This window comes from Sciurus carolinensis, chromosome 18 (assembly GCF_902686445.1).
Source record: "Sciurus carolinensis chromosome 18, mSciCar1.2, whole genome shotgun sequence".
Lineage (NCBI taxonomy): Eukaryota > Metazoa > Chordata > Mammalia > Rodentia > Sciuridae > Sciurus > Sciurus carolinensis.
The window spans coordinates 32,572,873-32,598,342 of NC_062230.1; the positions used below are offsets into that span (position 1 = coordinate 32,572,873).

A 25,470-nucleotide genomic window follows, 5' to 3' on the forward strand; every position below is an offset into this window, starting at 1 on the left:
CTAGGACGCTCAGTGCGAGCGCGCCGGGCACCACGTGGCCTCGCGGCCGCCGGACTCCCACTGCCCGCGCACCGGGTGGCCAGGTCGCGCCCGCAGCTTCCGCCGCCGCCCCCGGCCCGACGTGGCGCCGCCGCCCGAGCCCGACGCTCGCGGCGCAGCCAATGGCGGCGTCTCCCGGGCGCCGGGCGCGGCCTCCCGCCGCCAGGGGGCGCCGCTGCGGGCGCAGCCCTGCCACCACCGCCGCCGGTCGCCGAGGGAAGCTGCGAGCGAGCGCCAGGCCCCGCCGCCGCCGCCTCCGCGCCCGCCGCCCGCGTCCCGCCCGGCCGGCGCGCGTCCCGCAGGTAGGAGCTGGGCGCCGCGGGGAGGGCGCGCGCCGCCGCCTCGGGCCCGCGCGCCGGTAACGGGCGCGGCGGGCGGGGGAGGGGCGGCGGGCGGGGGCGGGGGGCGCGGCGGGGCCGGCGGAGCGCGCGCCCCGGGCCCGGACGGCGCCGCGCTCTCCCCGCGCCCGGGGCAGCGCACCCGGTTCCGCGAGCCGGGCTGGGGGCGGAACGGCTCCTCTTCGGTTATCGCACTTAAAATACGTCCCCCCCGTGCTTTCTGCGTGCGCCGGGGGTCGCGGGGCCCGGGGCGGCCCCGGCTGGGGCGGGAGGCGGCGGCCGTGGGCCGGCTCGCCCTCCGGTGAAGCCTCTCGGGTCTGCGCGGGGCGCACCGCTGGGTGGGTGGCGATTGGTTTCCGGCATTTATGGGGGATGCGGGGATTGCGCGGTTTTAGGTTTCTTCTTCCCACCCGTGAAGAACGAAGACCTGTCAGTTCCCATTAGCGGGAATTTCCGGTTAGGGGTGGTCATCGCAGGGGTGTGGTCAGGCTGGAAGGGCCTGCGGGCCCGAGGGGCGGCGCCTGCCTCCTGATTGGGCGCGTTTATGGGGAGTTGGGCATTTCGCGGTGCCGGGTGTGAGGGATGCTAGCGGGGAGCCGGCTTGGGTATTGGAAGAGCCAGGGTCTGCTCAGACTGGACCTGAGTTGCCCATCAAGGTGACCACTGGCCACGTGGGACTGCCGAGCCCTTGAATGTGGCTAGACCGAATCGAGATGTACTCCCGCTTGATTGTTTAAAGTCTGGTTTTAAAGGCTTAGGATGAGGAAGAAAAGGACAGAAACGATCTCATGGGTAATCTTTTATACTTAAGTACACGTCGAGATGATCATGTGCGCATGTTGGATGGAGATGCGAGGTCAGCAGCACTGTCCCCGCCTTCCGTTCACTTTTTGGTGTGGCTACTTGACAATTTAAAACGGCACGTATGGCTGGCATTATAGTTCTATTGGACAGCGCTCAACTGGAGCATCTGAGTGGGGGAGGGGCCGGAGCCTCTGCCATCTGCTTGTCTTCCTGCTTGTCTGGAAACAGGCCTGTGGCCTCCTTCCCTGGAGGCTCTCAAGGAATCTGCTGCCTCGTCCCCCTCACTCTCTCTTGAACTGATGAGCCGAATTGCTCAGTGGGTGTCTTGTCCTAATTTGCATAATTCAAGTTAATGGACTAAATTGTATCGTTGAAAAATGCCCTCTTATCTGCTGTGTGCTTTGTGCTGGAGACTGGGACTACGTTGTACAGAGGTTCAACTCCAAATAAGATCATGGATATTGAGGTTGGACCGTTATCAGTGTTTGTGTGTTCTGCAAAGAGCCTGTTGATTCTCTTTAGTCCACCTGTGCTGGAGAGCTCCTGCCCTGCTCTGTATTACTGTGACTTTTGCTCAGTATTTATGCCCTGATTTCCACCCTCCTTCCTGTTCCCCAGGTAGTGTCAGTTTCCTAGTAAGAAGGGTGGTTCCTCAACCACAGGGCCCACAAGTGTTAATCTTACCCATTTTAAAATCTGCCAATTTGTTGTCAGTGTGTTGTAAGTGGAAGGAATCAATTAGAATCTCTCAACACTGGGCAGGGTTTGGATATTCCAGTGAATAAAGAAACTGAAACCAAAGGTTGTGTGGACCGAGTTCCACAGATGCTCCAGGACAGACTTTCTAGCTGGGTGGGAGGAAACTGGTCGTCTAGGTTATCTCTAGAAGTGTTTTGCTTGGGTGGACGTACTTTTTCTCCAGAATCTTAGAAGTGAAATTTGTTCCTATTAAAGCTGGAGGTGTTTACAAATCAAGAAAAAACTAGATGATATTTTAAGGGCGGGGGGGAGTAGAAATATTAAAATATTAATCCAGAGGTTTAAAAGTGAATGCTAATGGTAGTGTTTCCATTTTAATTCTCTCTCACACAGCTCATGTGAGGTATTTTCATTGGTGTAAGGAGGTGGTGTTAGCTGTCTTTGCCAGGTTTTGTCCCAACAAGAAATTTGCTTTTTAATCTTAAGAGTTTAGCGACGTGTTGTCTAGTTAGTCAATATTAACGAATTTCACATGCCTCTAGTGAGGCTTCAGGACCATGGGATGGAGTTACATATGGGAGAGGTAGAGAATTTGTTTCACACATACAAAAATGCAAACTTTGTGTTTTATGAAAGAACCTGAATTTGGAGTAGGGTGTTAATCAGGCCTTCTAGGTGAGAAGGCAAGAGTGTTTGGGGATATCATGTCACTCAGCTTTGACAGGAAGACATCATGAGGGTTCTGGGCCCAAGTGATCCCAGGCAAATTATTTACCATGATTACACTTGAAATCTTTCTGTTGAATCCTCCTGCAGAATTTGCAGATGGAGTTGGTTCACAGGGAACAAAGTCTTATCCACAAAGTAGGGCTGGGTGCTAGAGGAGACTTGGCAGATGTTTTATCTTTTGGAATCTGAAATCTAGCAATTTCAAAGTGAACAGTTCCTGTAACAGGAAAAACCTGGCCCAAACCTTCCCCATGCCTTTTGGCAAGTTTCCATTGCGAAGTTTTCAGTAAAAGGAGAAACTGTTTCAAGAAGTGTCCAGTAGCAGCTTCTCTGTTACACGGTGGTCCAGAGCCTTTGATAATGCCTCACTACCTGGGCTTGCAGCCTGCTGAGCTAGGCAGTGTGCCTCCACACCCCAGGGTTCTGGCAAGTGTTGCAAGAGTTACTTAGTACATTGTTGCAAGAAGAGGTTGAAAATAATGTTACTCTAACTACTTTTTAGTTTTTTGGTTTTTCAGTATTGGGAATTGAACCCAGGGTGTTCTACCACTGAACCACATCCCCAGCCCTTTTTGTTTTTATTTTGAGACAGGGTCTCACTAAGTTACTGAGGCCAGCCTCCAATTGATGATCCTCCTGCCTCAACCATTTTAATTAATAGTCGGGTGGATCACAGGTATTTGTTGTCTTAAAGCCATAACATAGAGAGGTGAGGTTGGGGATGGACCTGAGCGTAGATATGTATTTTGAATTTTTCACTTGAAACACAAGTGTACCTTTTTAGGCAGAAACAGAAACAATATCCTGGTGACCTGCTGCCTGCTGTTTCTATGTTAACCTGGTCCTATGTTAGAATGTCCTGTGAGTAAAGCTGCTTAACACTAAATATTTTATCCAAATGCATTACGGTCTGGGTAGAGCATATTCCCCTGGCAAGATTTATTTATCCTGACTCCCTGAGTCCACTACATTCCTGGGAAAGTCCTCTGCTTTGTCTGGATTGCTTTAAATGACATCCCTGGAGTATGTCCAGGGACACATGTCTGCCTCTGCATGTTGATTCCATTCCTCCCGAGTGGTTTTGAAGTGCGGGTCTGTTTGTCTGAACCCAGGCCCTGGCCACCTGAGACAGGTGCGGCCCTCCTTGGGTCAGCTTGGGTACTTATGGTGTGGATGAGAGGCCAGGCTGTCTGGCTTTGACATCTAGCCCTGCCACTTCCTAGCTGTGTGAGTCTGGGCCAGGTAAGTCATTTCTCTGCATTTATTTCCTCATAGCACTTATCTCTCAAGGTAATCAGGATCAAATGCTTAATAGCATAGCCCATGGGACGGTGGTAGCTGCTGTTCCTTTTGTGGGATTTTTTTTTTTTTTCCCAGTACTGGGTAGTGAACCAGCGATGCTCTGCCACTGAACTATATCCCCAGGCCCCCCTTTACTTATTTGTTTTATTTTTAAATTTTGAGATAGGGCCTCGCTAAGTTGAAAAAGCTGGCCTGGAACTTGTGATCCTCCTGCCTCAGCCTCCCAAGTCCATGGGGTCACAGGCCGGCCTCCCTCAGTGTGCCGCAGTCAGATTTGCTGATCTGGGTGTCTTCTGCTAATGGGAGCTAGTTTCCTGGATCTATCTTGACCGGCTTGACCGGCTTTAGGACACTGAGTTTCACCTAATAGACACTGGCTAAACCTTGACAGAGTTGCAGTGAAGATTCAGGGTACCTTTTGTCCTTACGGAACCTCCAGATGAGTAGGAGTTTGTGTCAACCAATCCCAGAAAGATGATATTCCAGCTTGCAAGAGTTAGTTCCACTACATTAACTCAACTCCTGTTTAATTGTGTCTGCCTGAAAGTGTCCTGTTCAAACTCCCACTCCCAGGGCGTTTCTTGATATTTAGGAGAAGAGGCCCGAAAGGACCACCTCACTGTGCTCCTTGGGTGTCCCTTAAGGTTCCAGGTCCTCTGCTGCCCCCACTCTGTGAGGTGCACCCACCCCGCTGCCCACCCTGGCCCCCCGGCATTTCTTTTCTGACACCTCCTCTCTTGCTTCTTTACCTGCACCTTTCTGCCAGGTTCCAACTCTGGACTTGGTGGGGGATGTCCTCTTTCTACTTGGCTACTTCTCTCTTTCTTCCATTCTGATATTGACCTGGACCCAGGTATTGTTCAGACAGTATCTGAGAAAGGAAGACTGAGACAAGGTACCTGCTTAAGGGTGTGGTGGCAATTTAGGGTGGTGAGGGAAGAGGCCTAAGAATGTCTTTTAAGCCAGGATTCCAGAATGAAAAGCAGTCCGCTTGGCAGAGGTCTGGGAAGTGCATTTTGGGCAGATGAAACAGCACACAGGGTGGCTCAGAAGCGTGGAAGGCTTGAGTGAGATTTAAAATACATGGAATTCTCCTGTATCACTTCTTTTTTTTAATACATTTTTTAGTTGTAGATGGACACAACAACTTTACTTTATTTCTGCGTGGTGCTGAGGATCAAACCCAGGGCCTCACAGTGCTAGGCAAGCACTCTGCTATGGAACCCCGGCCCCAACCCCTCCCGTATCACTAAAATGATAGACCCAATTTTAACAATTTTAAACCATGAAACAACAGACACTAGAAGAAAACACAGAAGTGTTTTATAGAGCTACCGAGGGAGCTGGGCTGGGATTCAGTGGTAGGGCCAAGCAGGTATGAGGCACTGGGTCCTCTACCCCTAAAAACCTTTGCAACTTTTAAAAAATATTATTTCTCAGATGTCAAACTCCAGAAGACGTGAAAGAAAATATTGATAGATTGAATTTAAAAAAAAAAATACTGTCAGAAAGCCTCACAAGCCAGGCGTGGTGGTGCACGCCTGTAACACCAGCAGCTCTGGAGGCTGAGGCAGGTGGATCTCAAGTTCAAAGTCAGCCTTAGCAACTTAGGGAGTCCCTAAGCAACTTGGCAATACCCTGTCCCTAAATAAAAAATAAATGGGGCTGGATGTGCCTCAGTGATTAAGTACCCATGGGTTCAATCCCTACAAAGGAAAAAAAAAAAAAAAAAAAAAAAAAAGACCTGAAGGTCTCATAATCAGTCAACCTTGAAAGTGGAGGTGCACACCTGTAACTCCAGCGACTTGAGGCTGCCAAAGAGGATTGCAAGTTCAAGGCTAGCCTGGGCAATTTAGCAAGGCCCTGTCTCAAGAAGTAGAAAGGGCTGTTGTGCGTGGTGGTGCTGTATTCCTAGCAGTTTGGGAGGCTGGTGCAGGAGGATCTTGAGTTCAAGGGTGGCCTCAGCAATTTAGCAAGGCCATAAGCAACTCAGCAAGACCCTGTCTCTAAATAAAATATAAAAAAGGACTGGGGATGTTACTCAGTAGTAGAGTGCACTTAGGTTTGAGACCCAGTACCACCACCAAAATAAATAAATAAAAACTGAGAAAGTCCTACAACCAAAGCCAAAACGTGTGGGTGTCATGGAATACTTTGTTCACATGTACTGATATGAAGTAACCTCCAAGATTGGGTATATGGTGCAAAGAGCAAAGTCCAGAATAATCTTAAAGGCCCTGGTTTCTACAAAAAATACAAGCATAGAATACTTCTAACTTTTTGTTTAAGATAATTATAGACCCAGGAAATTGCAAAAGTAATACATGGAGTCCCATGAACCCTTCACCCTGCTTCCCCCATTGGTGAAATGAAACCAGCACACGTTGCAACCAGGAAATCGCCAGTAGTGTGATACCGTTGACCAAACTGCAGACTACACTCGTTCTCACCAGCCCTCGTCTGTGTTTTGGGCGTGGTTCTGTACGTGGGTTCACGTGACCATCCCCACAGTCAGACACAGAAATGTGCAGAGTATCTTCAGCAGGACACCTAAGTGACTGGAAGCAAAGATTGGCTGCCCTCAGGGAGGGCCATGCGATGGCCAGATATGGCAGGGCTCCTTCTCCCTGTCAGGTTAAAATACTCTAAAAACAGTCTGAGATGCCTGACAGTCAGGTGGAACTATCAAATAGACAGCGGGTGTGTCTGCTGCTCCCCCGAGCTCTGCCTGGGAATGGACTGGGGGTCCTCAGGGCTCTAGATGAGGTCACTGACATCTGGGCATTGCAGGAGGACTCTAGGGGAGAGGAGGGGGCGTCTCCAAGGGGTTTGTGATAAATCCTCAGGGCTTTCACATCGAGAGCCCAGGTAGAGGTGGAGCCACAGGCCTTGAAAGAGACTGTGGCCTATGGGGTGGACCAGACCTAGCAAGGACTGGGACAGGGAGGGTGCCACCAAGTTTGAGTGAAAGCATGTCTGTTGGATCTACTTTGTAAAAATTTTTCTGCATTTAAAATTAAGGCCAAACCAGGCATGGGGGTGCATGCCTGTAATCCCAGCAGCTTGGGAGGCCGAGGCTGGAGAATGGCAAGTTCAAAGCCAGCCTCAGCAACTTAGTGAGACCCTGTTTCTAAATAAAATATTAAAAAGGGCTGGGGATGTAGCTCTGTGGCTAAACCCCTCTGAGTTCAATTCCTGGTGCCAAAATAAATAAATAACAGATTTGTACAGAATGCAAAAAAAAAAAAAAAAAAATTTGTACAGAGGTACGCTGGGGTGCAACTCGGTGGCAGAGTGCTTGCCTGGCATGCCCAGGGCCCTGGGTTTATCCACAGCACTGCAGAAGGCAAAATAACAAAAAATCCAAAGCCAGGCAATGATTACAAAACAAAACCATCAAACCAAAACAACACAAAAATAAAGTGGTATACAAAACAAAGGGAGGAGGAGTTATTTCACAAGTACACTAATCTGTGGTAGAAAAAAAATGGAAGAGTGGCCACCTGGAACTGGGATTGCCTGGGAAGGGGTCTGTACCTTAATGGGAGCCTGGATTATAGGGAGTTGGTCAAAACTCACATTCACATTTATGCATGTAAGGCTGGGGTTATAGCTCGGTGGTGGAGTGTATGCATGAGGCCTGGGTTTCCATCCCTAGCATCCTGCAGAACTGCAAAAAAAATTGTGCATTTAAAAAAAAAAAAGAAAAGAAAAAAGGGCAGAGGTCATGCTACGTTTGCTGAGGCATTTAGGAATGAATTAGAATTGAGGTCTGCAACTTACTTGGAAATTTATCAAAATCAGGAAGTGGATTGATGGCAGGTCAGTCGGACAAGCAGATGGATGCAGATGGGAAGATGATAAATACAGGAAGATGTTAATTGTAGAATATGTTTAATATATGTATATAGTCTTCATTGTTTAAAAATGTTTACTGAATCAGGTGCACACCTGTAATTCCAGGGACTCAAGAGACTGAGACGGAGGATCACAAGTTCAAAACCCGCCTCAACAACTTAGTGAGACCCTAAGCAACTTAGTGAGACCCTGTTTCTAAATAAAATACAAAAAAGGACTGGAGATGTGGCTCAGTGGTTAAGTGCCCCTGAGTTCAACCCCCGGTACCAAAAAAAAGAAAGAAAGAAAGAAAAAAATTTACTGTGTGTTTTGAAAATTTACGTTAAGATTTGGGAAATAATTTTTAAATTGAACTTGAAATGGTCTGTCATATTATATGTAACTATTGCCTTATTCTGTGTCCCCAGATCCTTTTATGTGTACAGGAGGGATGTGTTTATTGCTGCTAAAAACGTCTGCATCTTACTTCCTTCTAATCACTTGGATTGTCAGCCCTTTGCACCATATGCTTTGTAAGAGGTCAAGGTTCAAGGTTTTCTAGCACTTTCTGGAGAAATAGCTCTAAGGCTATTAACTTGGCAGATTATTACTACCCAGGAGTGCCTTCTTAGCCAACAGATTTGCTTTATGAGTGAACTTCAAATTAATTCCTCCCCTCAGCCTGGCGGGCTGGGAGCAGGGTGTATCACTAGCCCGAGAGAGTGGGGTAACTGTAGTGCTCTTTTCTTGCTCTGGGACCCTTTGCTCTATGAGTCTGTCTCTGAAGAAGTTGGCCCAGAGAGGGTTTGGGGTGTAGCTCAGTGGTGGAGTGTATGAGTTTGATGTCCAGCTCCCCTCTTCCCTCCAAAGAAAAAATAGGGACCCCGTCCTGCTATGGGGGAAACAGGAGAGGTTGCTGCTCCTGTGAGTCATCCTCCTGAGGAACGCTGCGTGGACTTTTCATGGCTGGCTTGCACATGCGCATCAGGTTGGGGCTTGAACCCAGGACCTCGCACATGCTAGGCAAGCCCACTTCCAGAGGTCATTACCATTACTGCTGGACTGCCCTGTGCTCCTGTTTGCAGTTATTTCACGTGTATGCAAAGAAATATGAGTCCATACATAGTGCTCTCCGAAGTGACTTTATGCTTAGGAATACAAATTTAAAAGTCTTCCTGGGCCTGGTGGTGCAGGCCTGTAATCCCAGCAACTCAGGAGGCTGAGGCAGGGGGGATTGCAAATTTGAGGCCAGCCTCAGCGATTTAGTGATGCTCTAAACAATTTAGTGAAACCCTGTCTCAAAATAAAAAAAAGGGCTGGGGATGTGGCTCAGTGGTAAAGCACCCTGGGGTTCAATTCTGATAATATATATAGATATATTATCACGGATTTTTCTGGCACCCTGTTTCATTTCTACCCCTCCCACCTCTGCCTTTGGCTAAACAATTCTTCTTTTCTTTTTTTGATGGTACTAGGTAGTGAACCCAGGGCCACTTTACCACTGAGTACATCACCAGTCCTTTTACATTTTTTTAATTTTTAATTTTTTAATTTTTATTTTTTTGGTGGTGCTGAGGATTGAACCCAGGGCCTTGTACTCTACCAACTGAGCTATCTCCCCAGGCCCCCTCTTTTTTTTTTTTTTTTTTTTTTTTTTTCATTTTTTAAAATTTTGAGACAGGGTCTCGCTTAGTTGCTGAGGCTGGCTTTGAACCTGAGATCCTCCTGCATCTGCCTCTCTATTCTGGGAGTACAGGCATGCACCACCCCCTGGGTTTGCCTAAACTATTTTTGAGAAAACTTCTCCAGAAATAGTGCCATTTGATTTCTGTGCCATGGACTTCTTGAATTTCATATTTTGGAACATTTCAAATATGTGCAAAGTAGAGAGACTAGTGTGAAGAATTCTTATCAGTATTCTACTGTTTGATCCCTGCCCCCACATCCCTGTTGTAAATTACTGGAGTATTTTATTTTTTGCTGAAATATTTTAAAACAAACTCCAGACATCGTGTCTTTTTCCATGAAAACATTTCAGTAAAGTACCAACTTTTAAGTATAAGATACGGATTTTTATTTAGAACAGACAGTATTTAAAAGATAATAGGATCTATCACCAGTTGTCAGCCTCTGGACATTCCAACCCCCATCCTATCCTTACACTTCAAAAAAAAGGTAGATTTAAAAACAAAACTACAAGTGGTAAATAATAATGAAACTCAAAAGTTTCAGCCACACACTTGAAGTATGGATGGAATTTCCCTTTCTGTCACCAGGTCCAAATTCGTGATTTATGTGATAAGAGTCGTCTTAGTTGGGTGCTGTGGCGCACATCTGTGATCCCAGTGGCTAGGGAGGCAGAGGCAGGAGGTTTGCAAATTTCAGGCCAACTTGGGCAATTTAGGGGGAAAAAAAAAAGGTCTTAGTTTCAGGTCTTATTAGTCCTCAGTGTGGGTGATTACACGCACCTCCCTCCCCTCCACCACTTCCCCCCCAGGGACATTGACTGTGGTGTGGGTCAGGGTGCTATAGGCATGTGCGTAGAGGCCAGAGATCCTGCCAGCTGGCACCCTGCAGTGCACAGGACACCCCACAAATAAGCAGTCACCGGCCAGGGTCCTGCGGCTGGCAGCCTGGGTGCAGGATGCCCTGGGGAGGGGTATTTTACCTGCATCTCTTCACAGAGCTTCTCCCTGAACTTGGGGGTCCTGCTCAGTGAACATTGATCACTGGGGGGTGGACACCAGCAATATGGACTCGTGTCGCTTGTCAGTATTAGGTTGAAGGCAATCCTTAACTATCCAGAAAATACCAACAGAAGTAATTTTAGATGACCATTCATCAGTGGTACCAGTGGGACGGTTTCAGAAGTTTGGCAAAACAAGCGTATGGTTTAGAATCTGCTTACAAGGAAGCCAAGCTCCCCGGGAGGCACTCAGACATGAGCGCTTTCTCCTTCTTGGAGAGCTTCTAGAAGCAAGGCAAAGGGACCGGCTGTTCCAGTGCATGCATGTGGGCCACTGAGGACAAACGCGGCCTGCAGCTGAGGGGAAGGAAGGGAGCAGATGACTTTTCCTGGAGACCAGTTAGGAGGGACAGACAGGCGGTGCATTGCCTTTCAGCCCGGAAGAGAATGGACACTGCTTGTGGGGGCTCAACCACAGGGGGCCCAAGAGATCACTCCTCGAGGCCACTGGGCCCCGGCCCTAGACTAAGTGGGGGATGGGCCTGTCCACAGCTCCCAGTGGGACAGGGCCTGGAGTTATGGGGGTTTTAAGGTTACCCAGGAGTTCTGGTGCCTGATGTAATTGCGTGCCTTGTTTCTTTCCAGATTGTTCATTTAGAAAGTGGATGTGTGGGATAACATGTCCAGTGTGTCCGAGGAGAGACGAAAACGGCAGCAGAACATTAAGGAAGGACTGCAGTTTATACAGTAAGCGCTGAGTTCATGGCCTGGGTTCTTGTCACGTGCTGGTTCTTTTCTTACGTGGCCTTACCTTGAAAGCAGTTCGGTCACATTCAGCGGGTCCTGTCGATCTGGGTCAGAGACGACACCCTCCGGTCTGTTTGCGGTTCTTGTCTGCAGTGGAGCCCACTGTGGTGGGTCTTGGGGTGAAGTCCTTCGTATCCCCCAGAGCTGAGGTCTTGGACTTTGCTCTCGTGAGAAGGGTTCTAATGAATGAAATGTGATGCAGTCTACCTCTGCCCCCGAGGGCTTTCACCCTCAGATGTTCCTGTGAGGAAGTGCGTTGGTGACAGACAGCCCTGGGCTGGGTGGACATGTCCGGGCAGAAGGGCCTCTTTGTTCCCTCGTGGGAAGGACATTGTCCTCTGTACTGCACTAAATTGGATCAGATAGTGTTAGTGGCCTGTTCTATTTTTAACCTTTTTGGCATTTGAAGAATTAGGCCTTCTTTTAATAGAAGTAGATTTGAAAGAAAAGTGTGTGCTTAAGAAAGCGCTAGGAATAGTTGGGATTTTTGCTTCATGACTACAGGCACACGGGTACTGGTAGTGAAGCGTGTCTTCGGATGTGTTTTGCACAGCGGAAGCACAGTTTTAAGATAACTTCTGGTGAACAAATTCTGATAGGAGCCTGATAATTCACAGATGATTTGTTTCTTCTTAGGTCGCCGCTGTCATATCCAGGAACCCAGGAACAATATGCGGTAATGACCCTGGGAAGGGCTGCCTGAGTCTGCAGAGGCTCGCGGGCTGCCATCTACGGCAGGGTTGGCAAACCTGGCCTGGGTCAGACCTGGCCGCCACCCTTTTTTGTGAATAAAGCTTTATTGGGATGCAGCCATACTCAGCTGCTTATGTATCATCTCTGGCTGCTTCATGACTTGAGGTGGTGGTGACAGAGACCATAGGCCTGCAAAACCTAGGACAGTCATTACCTGGGCTTTTACAGAGGCAGTTTGCCAACCCCCGTACTGGGCCAGCCTTCTGGGGGAGGGGTTGCACCTGGCCAAGTGTCTTGAGTTTTCTTTTCCTCTGTTAGTGTAGTTTGAATTAGTGTGTCTTTTGAGCCCTTTGAAAATGACAATTTTATTGAAAATAAGTGGGACAGAATTTGATAAGAAGAATGTATAGAATCTTCTATTTTTATTTTGGAGAAAGTCCTGACAGCAGCACTAAGGGGGACCGGAAGGCCTGAGGAAAGAACCAGCAGTGGGCCTGCCAGTGAGACCCAGGGAGCAGGCCCTTGGGTCACCTGTGGCCTTTGGCTCTGGGGGTTTGGGTCCTTCCCAATGTCATTTCTCTCCGTCTGGTTCTTCCCTTCCTGTTCAGTTCCCTCCTCCTCTCTTTTCCTCTCTCCACGCAGGTGTAGAGGCAAAAAACTGAGCTAGACACCACTTGGAAGGATCCTCTCATTTTCCACATGTGGAACTGGGGCCCACAGAGCACAAGTGGCATGTCACAAGTCACACCAATTATTAATGGTCGACATGTCCTGTTTCCTTTAATAGTCTAGTCAGCTTACACCTGAATCCATAAAATGAGACCAAAAAAGTTGAGTATTGAATAGATCTTGTGATGGAAAAGGGCTTTTAAGATTTTGAAGCAATGAGAGAAGTCAGAAGGAAAATTAAGAACTCTTGTACAATCCAAAGGATGTGTGTAGTTACTTGAGACCGGCTCGGTCCCAGTCCCCCCGGGAAGTGACCCAAGCAGGCAGTAGACGAAGGAAGAAATACAACAGGCGCAAACGGGCGGGAAGTTCAACCGTCCTGTGGGGACATGCAGATTAAAAGGACGCCGTGCTTGCTCGGCTCCAGAGGGATTTCCTGTGCATGTCGCCGAGGCACGTGCCCCATACCGTGCGGCAGGGGAAGGTCCACGAGGCTGTTGCTTTCCTGGGGTGCATGTTCTTGAGCCGAGGGCTTCCCTGTGCTCATCATCCTGGTGCAGGATCGGGAGCTGGGCTTGGATTTGCGGGGCCTTTTGCTGGGCTTTTCTTCAGAAGGAGGGAAAATTCTCTTGTAAAAACCAAAAAAGCAGCTCAGGCGGAGCCCCTCGCAGACCGCGCAGCCGGGCTTGCGGTGCCGCTTCTGCAGCAGGGCTGTTCTGTCCGGGCTTTCTCTCAAGTTTGGGGCATGACCCTTAAAGTCGACCTGGTCATTGCTGTGTCCTGTAAAGGGCTTCAAGAGGCAACTTTCTTTTTTCAAGGTGTATTTGCGTGCTCTTGTGAGAAATCTTTTTAATGAAGGAAATGATGTTTATCGGGAACGTGACTGGAACAGCTCCATAAGCCAGTACACGGAAGCTTTGAATATAGCTGATTATGCAAAGTCTGAAGAAATTTTAATCCCTAAAGAAATCATTGAAAAACTACATATAAATCGTATTGCCTGCTATTCTAACATGGTAAGTGTGGGTTTTTTTTTTTTTTTTTTTTTTTTTTTTTCTTTCTTTTAAGAATATTTCTAGGAGCCAGGCACGGTAGCACATGCCTGTAATCCCAGTGGCTCAGGAGGCTGAGGCAGGAGGATCGCAAGTTCAAAGCCAGCCTCAGCAAAAGTGAGGCACTAAGCAACTCAGTGAGACCCTGTCTCTAAATAAAATACAAAATAGGGTTGGGGATGTGGCTCAGTGGTTGAGTGCCCCTGAGTTCAATCCCTGGTTCCCCCCACCCCCCCAAAAACAAGAATGTTTCTAGGAGAAAATTTACCTCTGTGTTGTAGTACATTAATAAAGAATAATTTTCTTCCAAACATGGAGGTACATATCTATGATTCCAGGGACTCAGGACTCAGGAGGCAGAGGCAGGAGGATCTCCAGTTCAAGCTTACCCTGGGCAACTTAGTGAGACCCTGTCTCCCAATTTTTTTAAAAAGGGCCAGAGATGTAGGTAAGGTGGTTAGTAGTAGGGTGCCCTAGGGTTCAAAACAACCAAAACTCAAATTAGGAAAACGTGTTTTTTTTTTTTTTTTTTTCCAAACAGAGCTGGGGGTCAAACCCAGAACTTCATGCTAATTTCAGTTTTTAAATTTTTTGTTTTTGTATTTATTTGCATTACTGGCCTCAAACTTACGATCCTCCAGTCTCAGCCTCCCTAGTGACTATGATCACAAGCACGTGCTACTATGCCTGGCTAATTTCAATTTTTAAGAAAGGCATATTAACTGCTTTTAGTGTGACCTGAGGCTTTTAAAAATCAGTTTTAGATAAATCTTTAGCGATTTAAAAAATTCTTGGTTACTAGTCCCTGAAGATTGCCATTTGAGGGTGGTGGTGGGAGTGTGCTCACTTATACAAAGTCACCTGGAGGGTACAGTGGCCCTGCCTGTGATCCTAGCTGCTCTGAGGCTCCAGCAGCAGGATCACAAGTTCAAGGCCAGCCTCAGCAACTTAGTGAGACCCTGTCCCAAAATAACAAGGGATGTGGCTCAGTGGTTAAGCACCCCAGGGTTCAGTCCCTGGTACTGAAAAGGATTCAGTTAGCCCTTGTAGGCTTTTTCCTTTCACAGAAGATTATTTAGCGCAAGTGTTTCCTGCTTCTAAGCTTAGAAAAAAAATCTTTTGATGGGCTTATAATTTTCACTACATATGTTCAGGAAGATTTGAAGATGAATTTAAGGAAAGTGCCCATGTTGTCTAGCACTCTCTTCAAGGGCAGGCAGTGGTGACAAGTGTGGTTTCCAGCCCATTGGTCCCCTCCTCAGTAGTGCTGGGGGTTCCATTCCATTGCCCTTTTGTTTTTAGTTGGTACATCAAAAGCACCCGCGTTTACGGGCTGCTCCGTGGAGCATCAGTGTGCGGGTGCGTGCAGGGCAGGGCTGAGTCGGGAAGCAGCTCTGTCCCAGCCGTCCTCAGTGCTCTGGGGGAGGCTTCAGGGGACACTTCATGTCATCGCCGCCACGATTCCCACAAGGTAACTGCAGAGGGGAGGCGCAGAATGGAGCCTGGCCCAGGGCTCTTCCATTTTATTTCTAGAAGGCTTTATTTCTCGGCGATCTGGGGTCCTTATGGTCAGATGGGAACACTGGCCTGATAGGTGGTAGGTACATAGAACATGATATCCTTTCCACCTTCGTGTATTTGAAATTTCAAAACAAAACTAATTCTAAAAAAATAACACCGCTTTCTTTGAGTTTTAACGGAGTGCAGCAGGCAGGGTCTTAAGGTTGTTTCCAGTGTGAGAAGGGAATCGTGTGGTTGCTGACTCTCTTCTCTGGCCTTGCCCATCAGGGTTTTCATGAGAAAGTTCTAGAAGACTGTAGTGCCGTCCTCAGTGTCAATGCCAATAACTGCAAAGCTCTGTATTGGAAATCTAAGGCTTTGAGCGACTTAGGAAGATACAAAGAGGCCTACGATGCTGTGGCCAAGTGCTCCTTAGCGGTGCCTCAGGTATGGGATTTAAACGTTGGTTCGTGGGTTTACATCATGGCTGTAATTGCTTGCATGTGAGTGGCATTTAAAGAGTTAAACTTCTGACAGTGTGGTTGTCCCAGTGACTGGAGAGGCTGAGGCAGGAGGATCGATTAGGCAAAAAGGTTGATAGAGATCAACCTCAGCAATTCAGGAAGACCCTGTCTAAAAAAGAAAAAGCAGAACTGGGGATGTGGCTCGCTGGTAGAGTACCCTGGGCTCAGTCCCCTTGCAGCCTCCAGCCGCTCCAGCCGGTGTCTGGACAGGAAGTGTCCCCTGGCTGCTGGTTCGCCGATGGTCTGTCAGTAGAATGCTCTTCTAAGCTGTGTGTGGACTTTTTTCAGGATGAACACGTAATAAAACTGACTCAAGAGCTAGCTCAGAAATTGGGATTTAAAATAAGGAAAGCATACGTCAGAGCCGAGGTAAGCTGAGCTTCCCTCCCTGAGGGCTTTGCATTTTGTTTTATAAGTTGCAGTAACTTCAGTTTTTAAATTCATGCCTTTTATTTCAGCTCTCATTGAAATCAGTTCCTGGGGACGGGGCGGCCAAGGTAAACTTATGATTTCTGTAAGAAGCATATTTACTAGAAAAGGAAGAGTGGAATTCTTAGCAATTCTGCTTTTCCTATTTTTAGTACGTGCCTCTTTTCGTCCTCATGTAATTGACCGGAGCTTCCTGTCACTTTAAAAAAGAAAATAAACTCAAGTAATATATTTTAGTCTTAACCAGCATTTCCTGAAATCCACTGGAGCATTTCACAGGATGTGAATAGATGCTAGGTTTTATTTGAAAAACGTGGTCCAGGGCAAATACTAGGATACATTGAAAAAAGAATTATTTTCTTTTTTCTTTTTCTTTTTTTTTTTTAAGCCAAGTCTTCTTAGAGATAGTAGAATGCTAATGGCCACTGTGAGTGTGTGTGCGAGTGAGTGTGTTTGGCGGGTGAAGTGGTGACTAGATTAGGCCCTGGTATTCTGCTAAAGGTCCTTTGAGAAATTTCGGACCACAAGAAATAAGTGGGCAGCTGGACTTGGTTGCACACCCATAATCCCAGCTGCTTCGGGACTCAGGTGGGAGGTTTGCTTGAGCTCAGGACCCCCCCGGCAATATAGCAAGATACCCCTGACCCCCTTAAAAAAAGAATTGCTGGCCTAGTGCACACGTTATAAAGGTTTAAATACTCCTTTTCCCCTCCACTCCCTGCCCATGGTACTAGGGATCGAATCCAAGGGTGCTCTACCTCTGAGCTACACCCCCAGCCCTTTTTATTTTTTATCTTGAAATGAGGTGCCAAGGCTGGCCCCAAATTTGTGATCCTTCTGCTTCAGCCTCCCAAGTAGCTGGGATTACAGATGTGTGCCACCAGCAATCAGCATTCCTTCTTGAGTTTTATAGGTGCTTCACCGTTTAGGACTCTGAAAATGTGACTCACTGTGGTTTAATTTCTAGGCTGTGAACTGTTCTGTGGAAGACATCGAGCCAGGTATGTTTCCACATGTCATCTTCACCGGCTGACGAGTGCCGGCTTTGGACTTGACTTTTATGTGGCATTGTAAGAGATCTCTGCGTGGTTATTAAAGTGACAGTGTAATTACTGTCATATTTTCACCCAGCTCTTCGTGTTCTCTGTCACTGACTAGTAACACTAGTATTGTGTAAGTTTGGCACAAGTGAGTGAGTACATTTCCATCTGTTACAGATTTGTTAACTCCGAGGCAAGAAGCACTTCCTGTTGTTTCTTTACCTGCATCCAGTTTTTCTCATGACATGGGAAGTGAGCTGGTCTCAGTTCCTATCATGCCCTTAGCTTCTGTTTTGTCCCTGCAAGTGGAAGAGAATACTCTGCCATCCTCAGTGTTGGCGAATGGAGGGAAGATGCCCTTCACGATGCCCGAGGCTTTTCTGGATGATGGAGACATGGTTCTTGGAGATGAGATCGATGACTTGCTTGATTCTGCCCCAGAAACTAATGACACTGTTATGGTAAATAAGTTCAGTGCTTTGCTTTACTTCCAAAGATGCAGTTACCATTCGTTTAAATTGTCAAGTAACTGGGTAGATATTTTGATGTTTTTGGGCTGAATTTTGGATTTCTGACTGAAAATTATTTTTGTCCTTTGGTAACTGGATAATTAGGTCATTTTTAAAACAAGAAAGAAACATGCTATCTAGTCATTAGCCATTTTTTTTTTTTTAAAGAAACAAATATAACATTCCAAAAAAGAATAAACATTCAACATTTAAGGAAAAATTAGTTTTATGGGTTAGGAACTTCTCATTGGCTTAAGGAAATTCTCTACTGACCATATACCATAAAACAGAAGTCTGCAGACTAGCCCACATTCCAGATGGGGCCCACTGCATACTTTGTGTGGCCCACAAACTAAGGATCTCTCTACATTTTTAAAAGGCTAGAAGAACAAAAAGACAAATTATATGAGACTGACTTAGTGTCCATAAAGTTTTATTGGAACCCAGCCACAGTACTCTTTATACATTGTCTGCAGCTGCTCTGCGCTGCAGTAGCTGAGTTGAGGAGTTGGAATGTGGTTATGTCATCTGCAGTCAAAATACTTAACTTCCAGCCCTTTATAGAAAAAGACTTCAGACCCCTGCCATAAAGTATATTAAAATCAAGGCCCCTGAGAGGGAGAAATTCAGAGCTGGTTTGTGGTGGGTGATGTCTCTGAGGGTTGCTTGAGGTTAGAAGTGTCTGGAAAGGCTGGCAGCTCTGGTTTTGGTTCTCAGCAGCTCTGTGGTCTTGGGCAAGGCACTTTGCTCTTGGTGTCCCAGCATCGTCTGTTCAATGGCAGTCACAGGCACAGATCTCGGAGAGTCCTAAACATCCCCCTAGGTGGCCTGTAGTACCCACTGTGAGGCACCTGGGGGCATTCACGATTCTCTGCTCTGAATTGGGAGGGGAGGTGGGAGCTACAGTTGTCCTTGGGAGATTGTGAGTTTCACCCCCAGAGAGATGGTTCCAGTTCCCTGGTCTTTTCGGCTTCTTTTCTGAATCTCCCTTCCTCCCGCCACATCCCACTTATCCCACCGTTCCTCTTAAGTAAAGCAGATTCTCAGGAGCGGATGAGTGTAATAGTTGGATTAATGCAATATTAGACCTCATACCTCAATCATTTCTAACAATCAGACTTGGAAATAAACTCCATAGCTAAGGTTTTTCCAGTAAATCTTGATTTTGATTGTAAAGTAACATGGCCATCCGGTGTAGTGACTTGTTTTTATTTGCTGGTGTTGAAAGCAGGCCAGCTAAACTTATGGCGGAGTTTTGAGATTCTCGATTCATCTCTGATCCGTCTCTTCTCCTGCAGCCGTCAGCCTTGGTCAGAGGGCCACTCCCGGCAGCCAGCGTCGCCCCCAGCCTGTCCTTTCCAGCATCTCTGCTGGGGACCTTGCCCGTGGGTGCGAGATATGCTCCTCCACCCTCCTTTGCAGAGTTGTATCCACCTTTGACCTCATCCTTAGAAGACTTTTGTTCTTCTTTAGATTCATTTTCAATAAGTGAATCCAAACGAGGTAAGACTCTAGACCATCGCAGTTAATTTTCTAAAAATGAAAATTTGTATCTGGCAATTATGTAACTAATGCTAGGCAGCAGGTACCTGGAGTTTTCGCAATAGAGCTAACAATGTGAAGACTGAGCTTTTAGTTTTGAGTTCACCTTGACCCCACAGTACCGTTCCGAGAGCCGGAGCAAAGGCAGGAGGGTGGACATGAACGTGGCACTGGTCCTTACCTTGGACCGTTTGTTAAGCTGGGTGTTCCTCGTTCTGGGGTGAAATGACTTAATGTGTTCTTCAGCAAAGGCCTGTCCCATCTTAAAGGGTCTGAAAGACAGGTTGTCTTTTTGAATCCTGAACTGGGAAAACACAAATTTCAGATCTGTGTTTAGAATGGTAGCCGTTAACCCTATTTTTGGCTTCCTCTGTTAAGCTCATTAAACTGCCCCTGGCCTGACTCCTGTTTCTGCAGTTCCAGGTTTAATTACTTTAAACAGTACTGTAAAAAATCTTCATATTTTTCTGAGACATTGTTACATGGCTAAAATGGCAAAACTTTAAATAACTGGATTAAATATTTACAACTGAAAAGATGGAAATAAATGGGAGACAGACAGGCGGAGAGGAAATTGAGTGGTAGGCCAAGAAAAACAGGGTTTGAACCTTAGCATTGGGCTGAGTTGCTGCTTCACCTCTTCAGAGGGGAGGCTCTGTTCCCATTTTGAATAATTTTCTTAGTTTTTTACAGTCCTACTCAGTAGGCCCTGCCTTAGGTCATTTCTCCAAAAATAACTTTTCATTTTAATCTGTTTGACTAAGGGTTCTTTATGCCCTTGGTTTCTAGAAGCCTTCTTTGAGTGTCAGTGATAAGCAAGAAAGCTCCTAGGAGCTGGGTCGGGAAAAGGAGGTGGGAAGCCATAGCCGTCAGCTGCTGGGCCCTGTGTGTGTGTTACCTGACGAGAGTGAAAAGTTCTGTTGAAGTTTTTTTATTATTTTAGATCTGCCCACCTCAACTTCTAGAGAGGGAACAACGCTTAACAACAGTAATTCTTCCCTTTCACTTGTAAGTGCCACTTCCTCTTTTGTAAATACGTCGCTTAAATTGAAATAGGCCTGTACTTAAGTAACTGAATTATTTGAATGAACATGAAGGTCTCCCTGAAGTTTCGCGTGTGCTGTGGGAAATGGTATGTCAGACTCTTGTAGAGCATCCAGTACTAAATGCTGTGCGTTTAAGACTGGATCTGTCATAGCAAATTAGTCACTGTCGCAGATGGCTTAAGAGGCGCTAACGCAGCATAAGCAAATCAGGGCATGTCGGATGTTCATCCACAGGCTCAGAACAGTGCGTCTTACTTTAAACAACCTAGGGAGGATCACCAACGGGGGGCCTGGAGACCAAAGAGGAAAATGTAGACCGAGTTGGTCTTTTTAAAGAAGGGCATGGAGGACGGGGACAGTACCGACCTCACCTTGCTCTTCGGATGACATCAGCCTCCTTTGTTAGTGGTAGTACAATATATGCTGCTTGTTTGTTTCTGTTTTTTTTTTTTTTTTTTCTTTCTTTCTTATTTTTCTTGCAGATGAATGGACCAAGTAGTTTATTTGCTTCTGAGAGTTTCCCAGGAATTTCGAGTCAGCCTAGAAATGACTTTGGAAACTTTTTTGGAAGTGCGATTGTGAAACCATCATCGGTGACTCCAAGGCACCCCCTCGAAGGAACCCACGAATTGAGACAAGCTTGCCAGATCTGTTTTGTCAAATCAGGTCAGGACCAAACAAGTGGGCAGAGCGTGTTCAAGCCAATTCAGACCCTAGAAGTTGTTAAAAACTTGTAATTAGATGTCACCAGAACTGCTGTTGTGGCTGTTCATCACCTGCTTGTAGTTCTTACTAAGGAAGCAAGGGTTATCGATGGGGCATCTGGAGACTAATGGGATGAGTAACTGCTCTGATATTGAGTATTTACCTGATCTTAGAAACTTATCGAAGCTTTTAGGAAATTCCTTATGTTCTAAGCATATGTGTAAGAACCTGATAATTTTCAAATAAAGCAAGAACTAGAAGAAAAAAAAAAACATCGTAAGATCAGTATGTGGCCAGGTATGGTGGTGCACACCTGTAATCCCAGCTGCTCAGGAGGCTGAGACAGGAGGATCGCAAGTTCAAAGCCAGCCTTAGCAATTTAGTTGAGACTCTGTCTCAAAAACTATAAAGGACTTCCTCTTGATTTTGTTTCAAATCAAGTGATATAAATAATTCTGATCTGGACCCAACTTTTACTTTCTTTGTTAGTTGTATTTCCACCCCTAGTTCTGCAGATTTTATTTGACTTTATTTGAGATTGTAGAATTGGTCAACAATCTGGACCAAAAATGGTCCTTTATAAAAATAAGCCTTCAGAATTCCTATCCAAGTTATTTCCCTGATAATTGAATAAGGGGATGTTTTGGCAGGACTGATGGTGAATAGAACTTGTGTTGCCTGGCAAACAACCAAAAAAAAAAAAAAAAAAAAAGTCAAAAGTCTGCTTTGGTAGTCTGTTTCTGTTTTGATGAAATTGGGGGATGGTAATGAAAATCACCATTCCTCTGCCCAGGTCTGCTTATAAATTGATTGTAGAAGGAGGTTTTTTTTTTTTTTTTTTTTTTTTTTTTTGATGCATATCAGCAATCTTCTTTTTATCTTTTTCAGGCCCTAAGTTAATGGATTTCACTTACCATGCTAATATAGATCATAAGTGTAAGAAAGATATTTTAATTGGTAGGATAAAGAATGTTGAAGATAAATCATGGAAAAAAATTCGTCCAAGACCAACAAAAACAAATTATGAAGGACCATATTATATATGTAAAGGTATATATTGTGATTGCATAGCTACATAAGTACTTAAGTACGTTATATAAGTAAAAACTTAGATTTGGTACATCTATTATAAGCGTTCTAATATTGACTTCATAAAAGTGCTTAGACTTATTAGCAAGATCCTTGCATTGAGATGTTAGTATTTTTTCTGTTATTCTTACTGTTGTTTTTTTAAAATCTTGTGTATATTTTATAGTTGTTTATGGAAACAGGGCTTCAGCCAAGTTTTAAACAGAAAATGCTGAAGCTTGAAGTGTTGTCTACAGAGAATCAGAACACTGGACTAAAGCTTTGAAAATGTCACTGTGTTTGAGATACGTTGGGGAGAAGTTGGTTTTTTAATTTCTGTCCCAACCACTTAGTCTGAATATACTTGGAATGTCCCTAAAATGATTTTTCAACCTCAGATGGAGTACTTGAGAATATCGAGCCATTTTTCCCTTTTGCAATAAAATTCATTTAGGCTTGGAGATTTAATTCCACTCCCAGAGAGTAATAAGTGCATAACTTCTTGAAGCTGTCTATGGAGTATTATAAAATGTCAAATGATGCGCTCAGTGTGATCAGTGCTCATTGGCTGTGAGGAAAGGTCGCATGGCTCAGTGTCTCCTCACGCCCTGTCCTCCAGATGTCGCTGCAGAGGAGGAATGTAGATACTCAGGCCACTGCACCTTCGCTTACTGTCAAGAAGAGATAGACGTCTGGACCCTGGAAAGGAAGGGGGCGTTCAGCCGCGAGGCTTTCTTTGGTGGCAACGGGAAGATCAACCTCACCGTATTCAAACTTCTCCAAGAGCATCTTGGAGAATTTATATTCCTTTGTGAGGTGCTTTTTCCAAGACTTGTATTCTGCTGTATAATTGGTGGTAGCATCGGGGGTGTAGTGCAGCGGTAGGGCTCCTTCCCGGCCCTGGTTCCTTCCCCAGCACCACACATACGCACACATAGGTGATGGTTTCTGATTTGCAGAGAACTCAGCAGATCCTACCATGAGATAAAGCTTTCACTCAGAAAGCGGTAGCTCCTGCCAGGCCTGGTGGCACACGCCATAACCCCAGCAGCTCAGGAGGCTGAGGCAGGAGGACTAGAAATTCAAAGCCAACCTCAGCAATTTAGCAAGGCCCTGAGCAACTCATTGAAACCCTGTCTCTAAATAAAATATAGAAAAGAGCTAAGGATGTAGCTCAGTGGTTAAATGCCCCTGAGTTCAATCCCTGGTACCCCCCCCCCCAAAAAAAAGAGTGGTAGTTACTACTATATAAGAATGATAAGAAGACTTCACGTTGGCTATTAATCGATACAGTATGGAATGTAAAGGTTTATAAACTAAGGCAACATTCTGGGCACAAGATTCAGAGTCTGCATTTGTGTGATAAACCTTTTTCTCTCTGTTCTAGAAATGTTTTGATCATAAACCTAGAATGATAAGTAAAAGAAATAAAGATAATTCTACTGCTTGTTCTCACCCGGTTACGAAGCATGAATTTGAAGACAATAAGTATGTTGGTTGTTTCTAATTTTTGTAGTGAAAAAATAGATCCTTTTCATAGATCCAAATAAACCAAAAGTGGGACTGGGGTTGTAGCTCAGTGGTACAGCACTTGCCTACCACATGTGAGGCACTGGGTTCAATTCTCAGCACCACATAAAAAATAAACAAATAAAATAAAGGTATTGTGCCCCTTTGTAACTGAAAATATTTAAAAAAAAAAAAAAGGTGTGTGCCCAGCTTCCCCACTGCTTCCATCATTCTGTCCTTGTTTTCAAGCACGATGACTATTTTAAAATCTTTTAAGCTGGGCATGGTGGTGCATGTGTGTAATCCCAGCAACTTGGGAGGCTGAGGTAAGAGGATCACAAGTTTGAGGCCAGCCTCAGCAATTTAGTGAGACCCTGTCTCAAAATAATAAATATAAAAAGGGCTGGGGATGTGGTTCATTGGTTAAGTACCCCCTGGGTTCAATCCCTGGTACCAAAAAAAATGTCTTTAAGTAGATTTGACTGGGAATTAAGTAATGAATTATTAAATCGATTCTTTAATGTAGAAAAACATTGAGTCTAGCAGTTCATGACGGATTTAGGTGTTTGTTGGTTTAAAATGAAATTATCCCCCCATTAATCCAACAATTGCATGTGCTCATTTAATATTTCTCATAAAGGTTTAGAATGTTCTCAGTCTAGAAATGGATAGTGTGTGTGTACACATTTTTAAAAAACTACGACAGAACAATATCAAAATGTTCCCGTTTCCTCTTAGGTGCCTCGTCCACATTTTGCGAGAGACAACGGTAAAATACTCCAAAATACGTGCTTTCCATAGTCAGTGTCTGCTTGATTTATGTCGACACGAGGTTCGCTACGGCTGTTCGAGGGAAGACGAATGCTTTTATGCCCACAGTCTTGTGGAGTTGAAAGTCTGGATCATGCAGAATGAGACAGGTGGGTCTGCATGCCTGAGAACCGTCTCCGGGAGCAGAGGGTGATGGGACAGGGACAGTAGTGTGGAGGCCCGCCTCCTCCACCCCTGTGGGCGCTCTGTTGGACTGTATGGTCACTTCTGGTCTTCAGGGCTGCCTGTTTTGGGTGTGGCCTCCTGTCATTAGCTGCTGATACGAGTCCATCCACGTTGCCTGGATTTGGGGGGCGGATCCCTGAGGAGGCAGCGAGAGCTGTGTTTGTAAATTGCATTTTGAGACAGAGTCATGTGGTACTCATTCTTCCTGGTGACAGACCAGGCTGTCCCAGGGCAGTGGTGGGTTGATGTTCTCCAGGTCTGACTCTGACTAGACTGGTGCTCGGTTGCTGTGTTTAGAATTTAAGGAGCCTCCTACCTTTCCCAGGTATTTCCCATGATACCATTGCTCAGGAGTCTAAACGATATTGGCGACATTTGGAAGCAAACGTACCTGGAGCTCAGGTATGTCCTCTGATGTCCTCCATGTTTTTGTTTTTTTTTTTTTTTTTTTTTTTTGCGGTACTGGGGATCGAACTCAGGGCCTGGTGCTTGCGAGGCAAGCACTCTACCAGCTGAGCTATCTCCCCAGCCCCTCCATGTTTTTTCTAGAGGTGTTGGTTTCTCATAAATATTGGAATTGCCTAGAGGATGTTGCTTGGTGGAGGAGGTGGTTTACATGTACTGTCCAGTTATTTTTTTGTTCATTTGGCTGAGTAATTCTTTTGAAAAGCAATTTGTATTTTAGTTGGTCATGAAACAAATTTTACCTGCCCATAATATCATAATGTCCACCCACCGCATAGGATACTGTTTTTCTTATTTAGCTTATTTGATGAAACAGTGGGGGTCTCGGGCTTAGGGGATTCTTGGACTGAGGGAGGTAGTTTTATTGTAGTCGTGCATCCCACCTGGCATAACTTGTTAGTCCACTGTCTCCCCCGCAAAAAAGAAAACCATTCCAGGCATCAGAATGGGAGAAGAATTGGAGATTTTAATTATCAGATCGT

General features: G+C 45.8%; 1 protein-coding gene across 2 annotated transcripts in view; it reads left to right on the top strand.

Annotated features, from left to right (window-relative positions):
• The first annotated feature begins 202 nt into the window (after positions 1 to 202).
• Zc3h7a (zinc finger CCCH-type containing 7A) overlaps positions 203 to 25,470 on the top strand; it is a 33,790-nt gene continuing 8,522 nt past the window's right edge. The window contains exons 1-17 of one of the 2 annotated variants that reach the window (XM_047533553.1): positions 203 to 341; positions 11,080 to 11,181; positions 11,878 to 11,917; positions 13,422 to 13,619; positions 15,444 to 15,602; positions 15,968 to 16,048; positions 16,138 to 16,176; positions 17,076 to 17,109; positions 17,326 to 17,609; positions 18,956 to 19,160; positions 20,143 to 20,207; positions 20,728 to 20,911; positions 21,839 to 22,000; positions 22,638 to 22,834; positions 23,406 to 23,506; positions 24,266 to 24,447; positions 24,849 to 24,925. In XM_047533553.1, the coding sequence (XP_047389509.1) occupies positions 11,114 to 11,181; positions 11,878 to 11,917; positions 13,422 to 13,619; positions 15,444 to 15,602; positions 15,968 to 16,048; positions 16,138 to 16,176; positions 17,076 to 17,109; positions 17,326 to 17,609; positions 18,956 to 19,160; positions 20,143 to 20,207; positions 20,728 to 20,911; positions 21,839 to 22,000; positions 22,638 to 22,834; positions 23,406 to 23,506; positions 24,266 to 24,447; positions 24,849 to 24,925 (2,076 nt within the window). In that variant the 5' untranslated portion in view covers positions 203 to 341; positions 11,080 to 11,113. Of the gene's footprint in view, positions 342 to 967; positions 1,170 to 11,079; positions 11,182 to 11,877; positions 11,918 to 13,421; positions 13,620 to 15,443; positions 15,603 to 15,967; positions 16,049 to 16,137; positions 16,177 to 17,075; positions 17,110 to 17,325; positions 17,610 to 18,955; positions 19,161 to 20,142; positions 20,208 to 20,727; positions 20,912 to 21,838; positions 22,001 to 22,637; positions 22,835 to 23,405; positions 23,507 to 24,265; positions 24,448 to 24,848; positions 24,926 to 25,470 lie in introns of those variants that run through there. The other variant, XM_047533554.1, reaches the window with a different exon arrangement.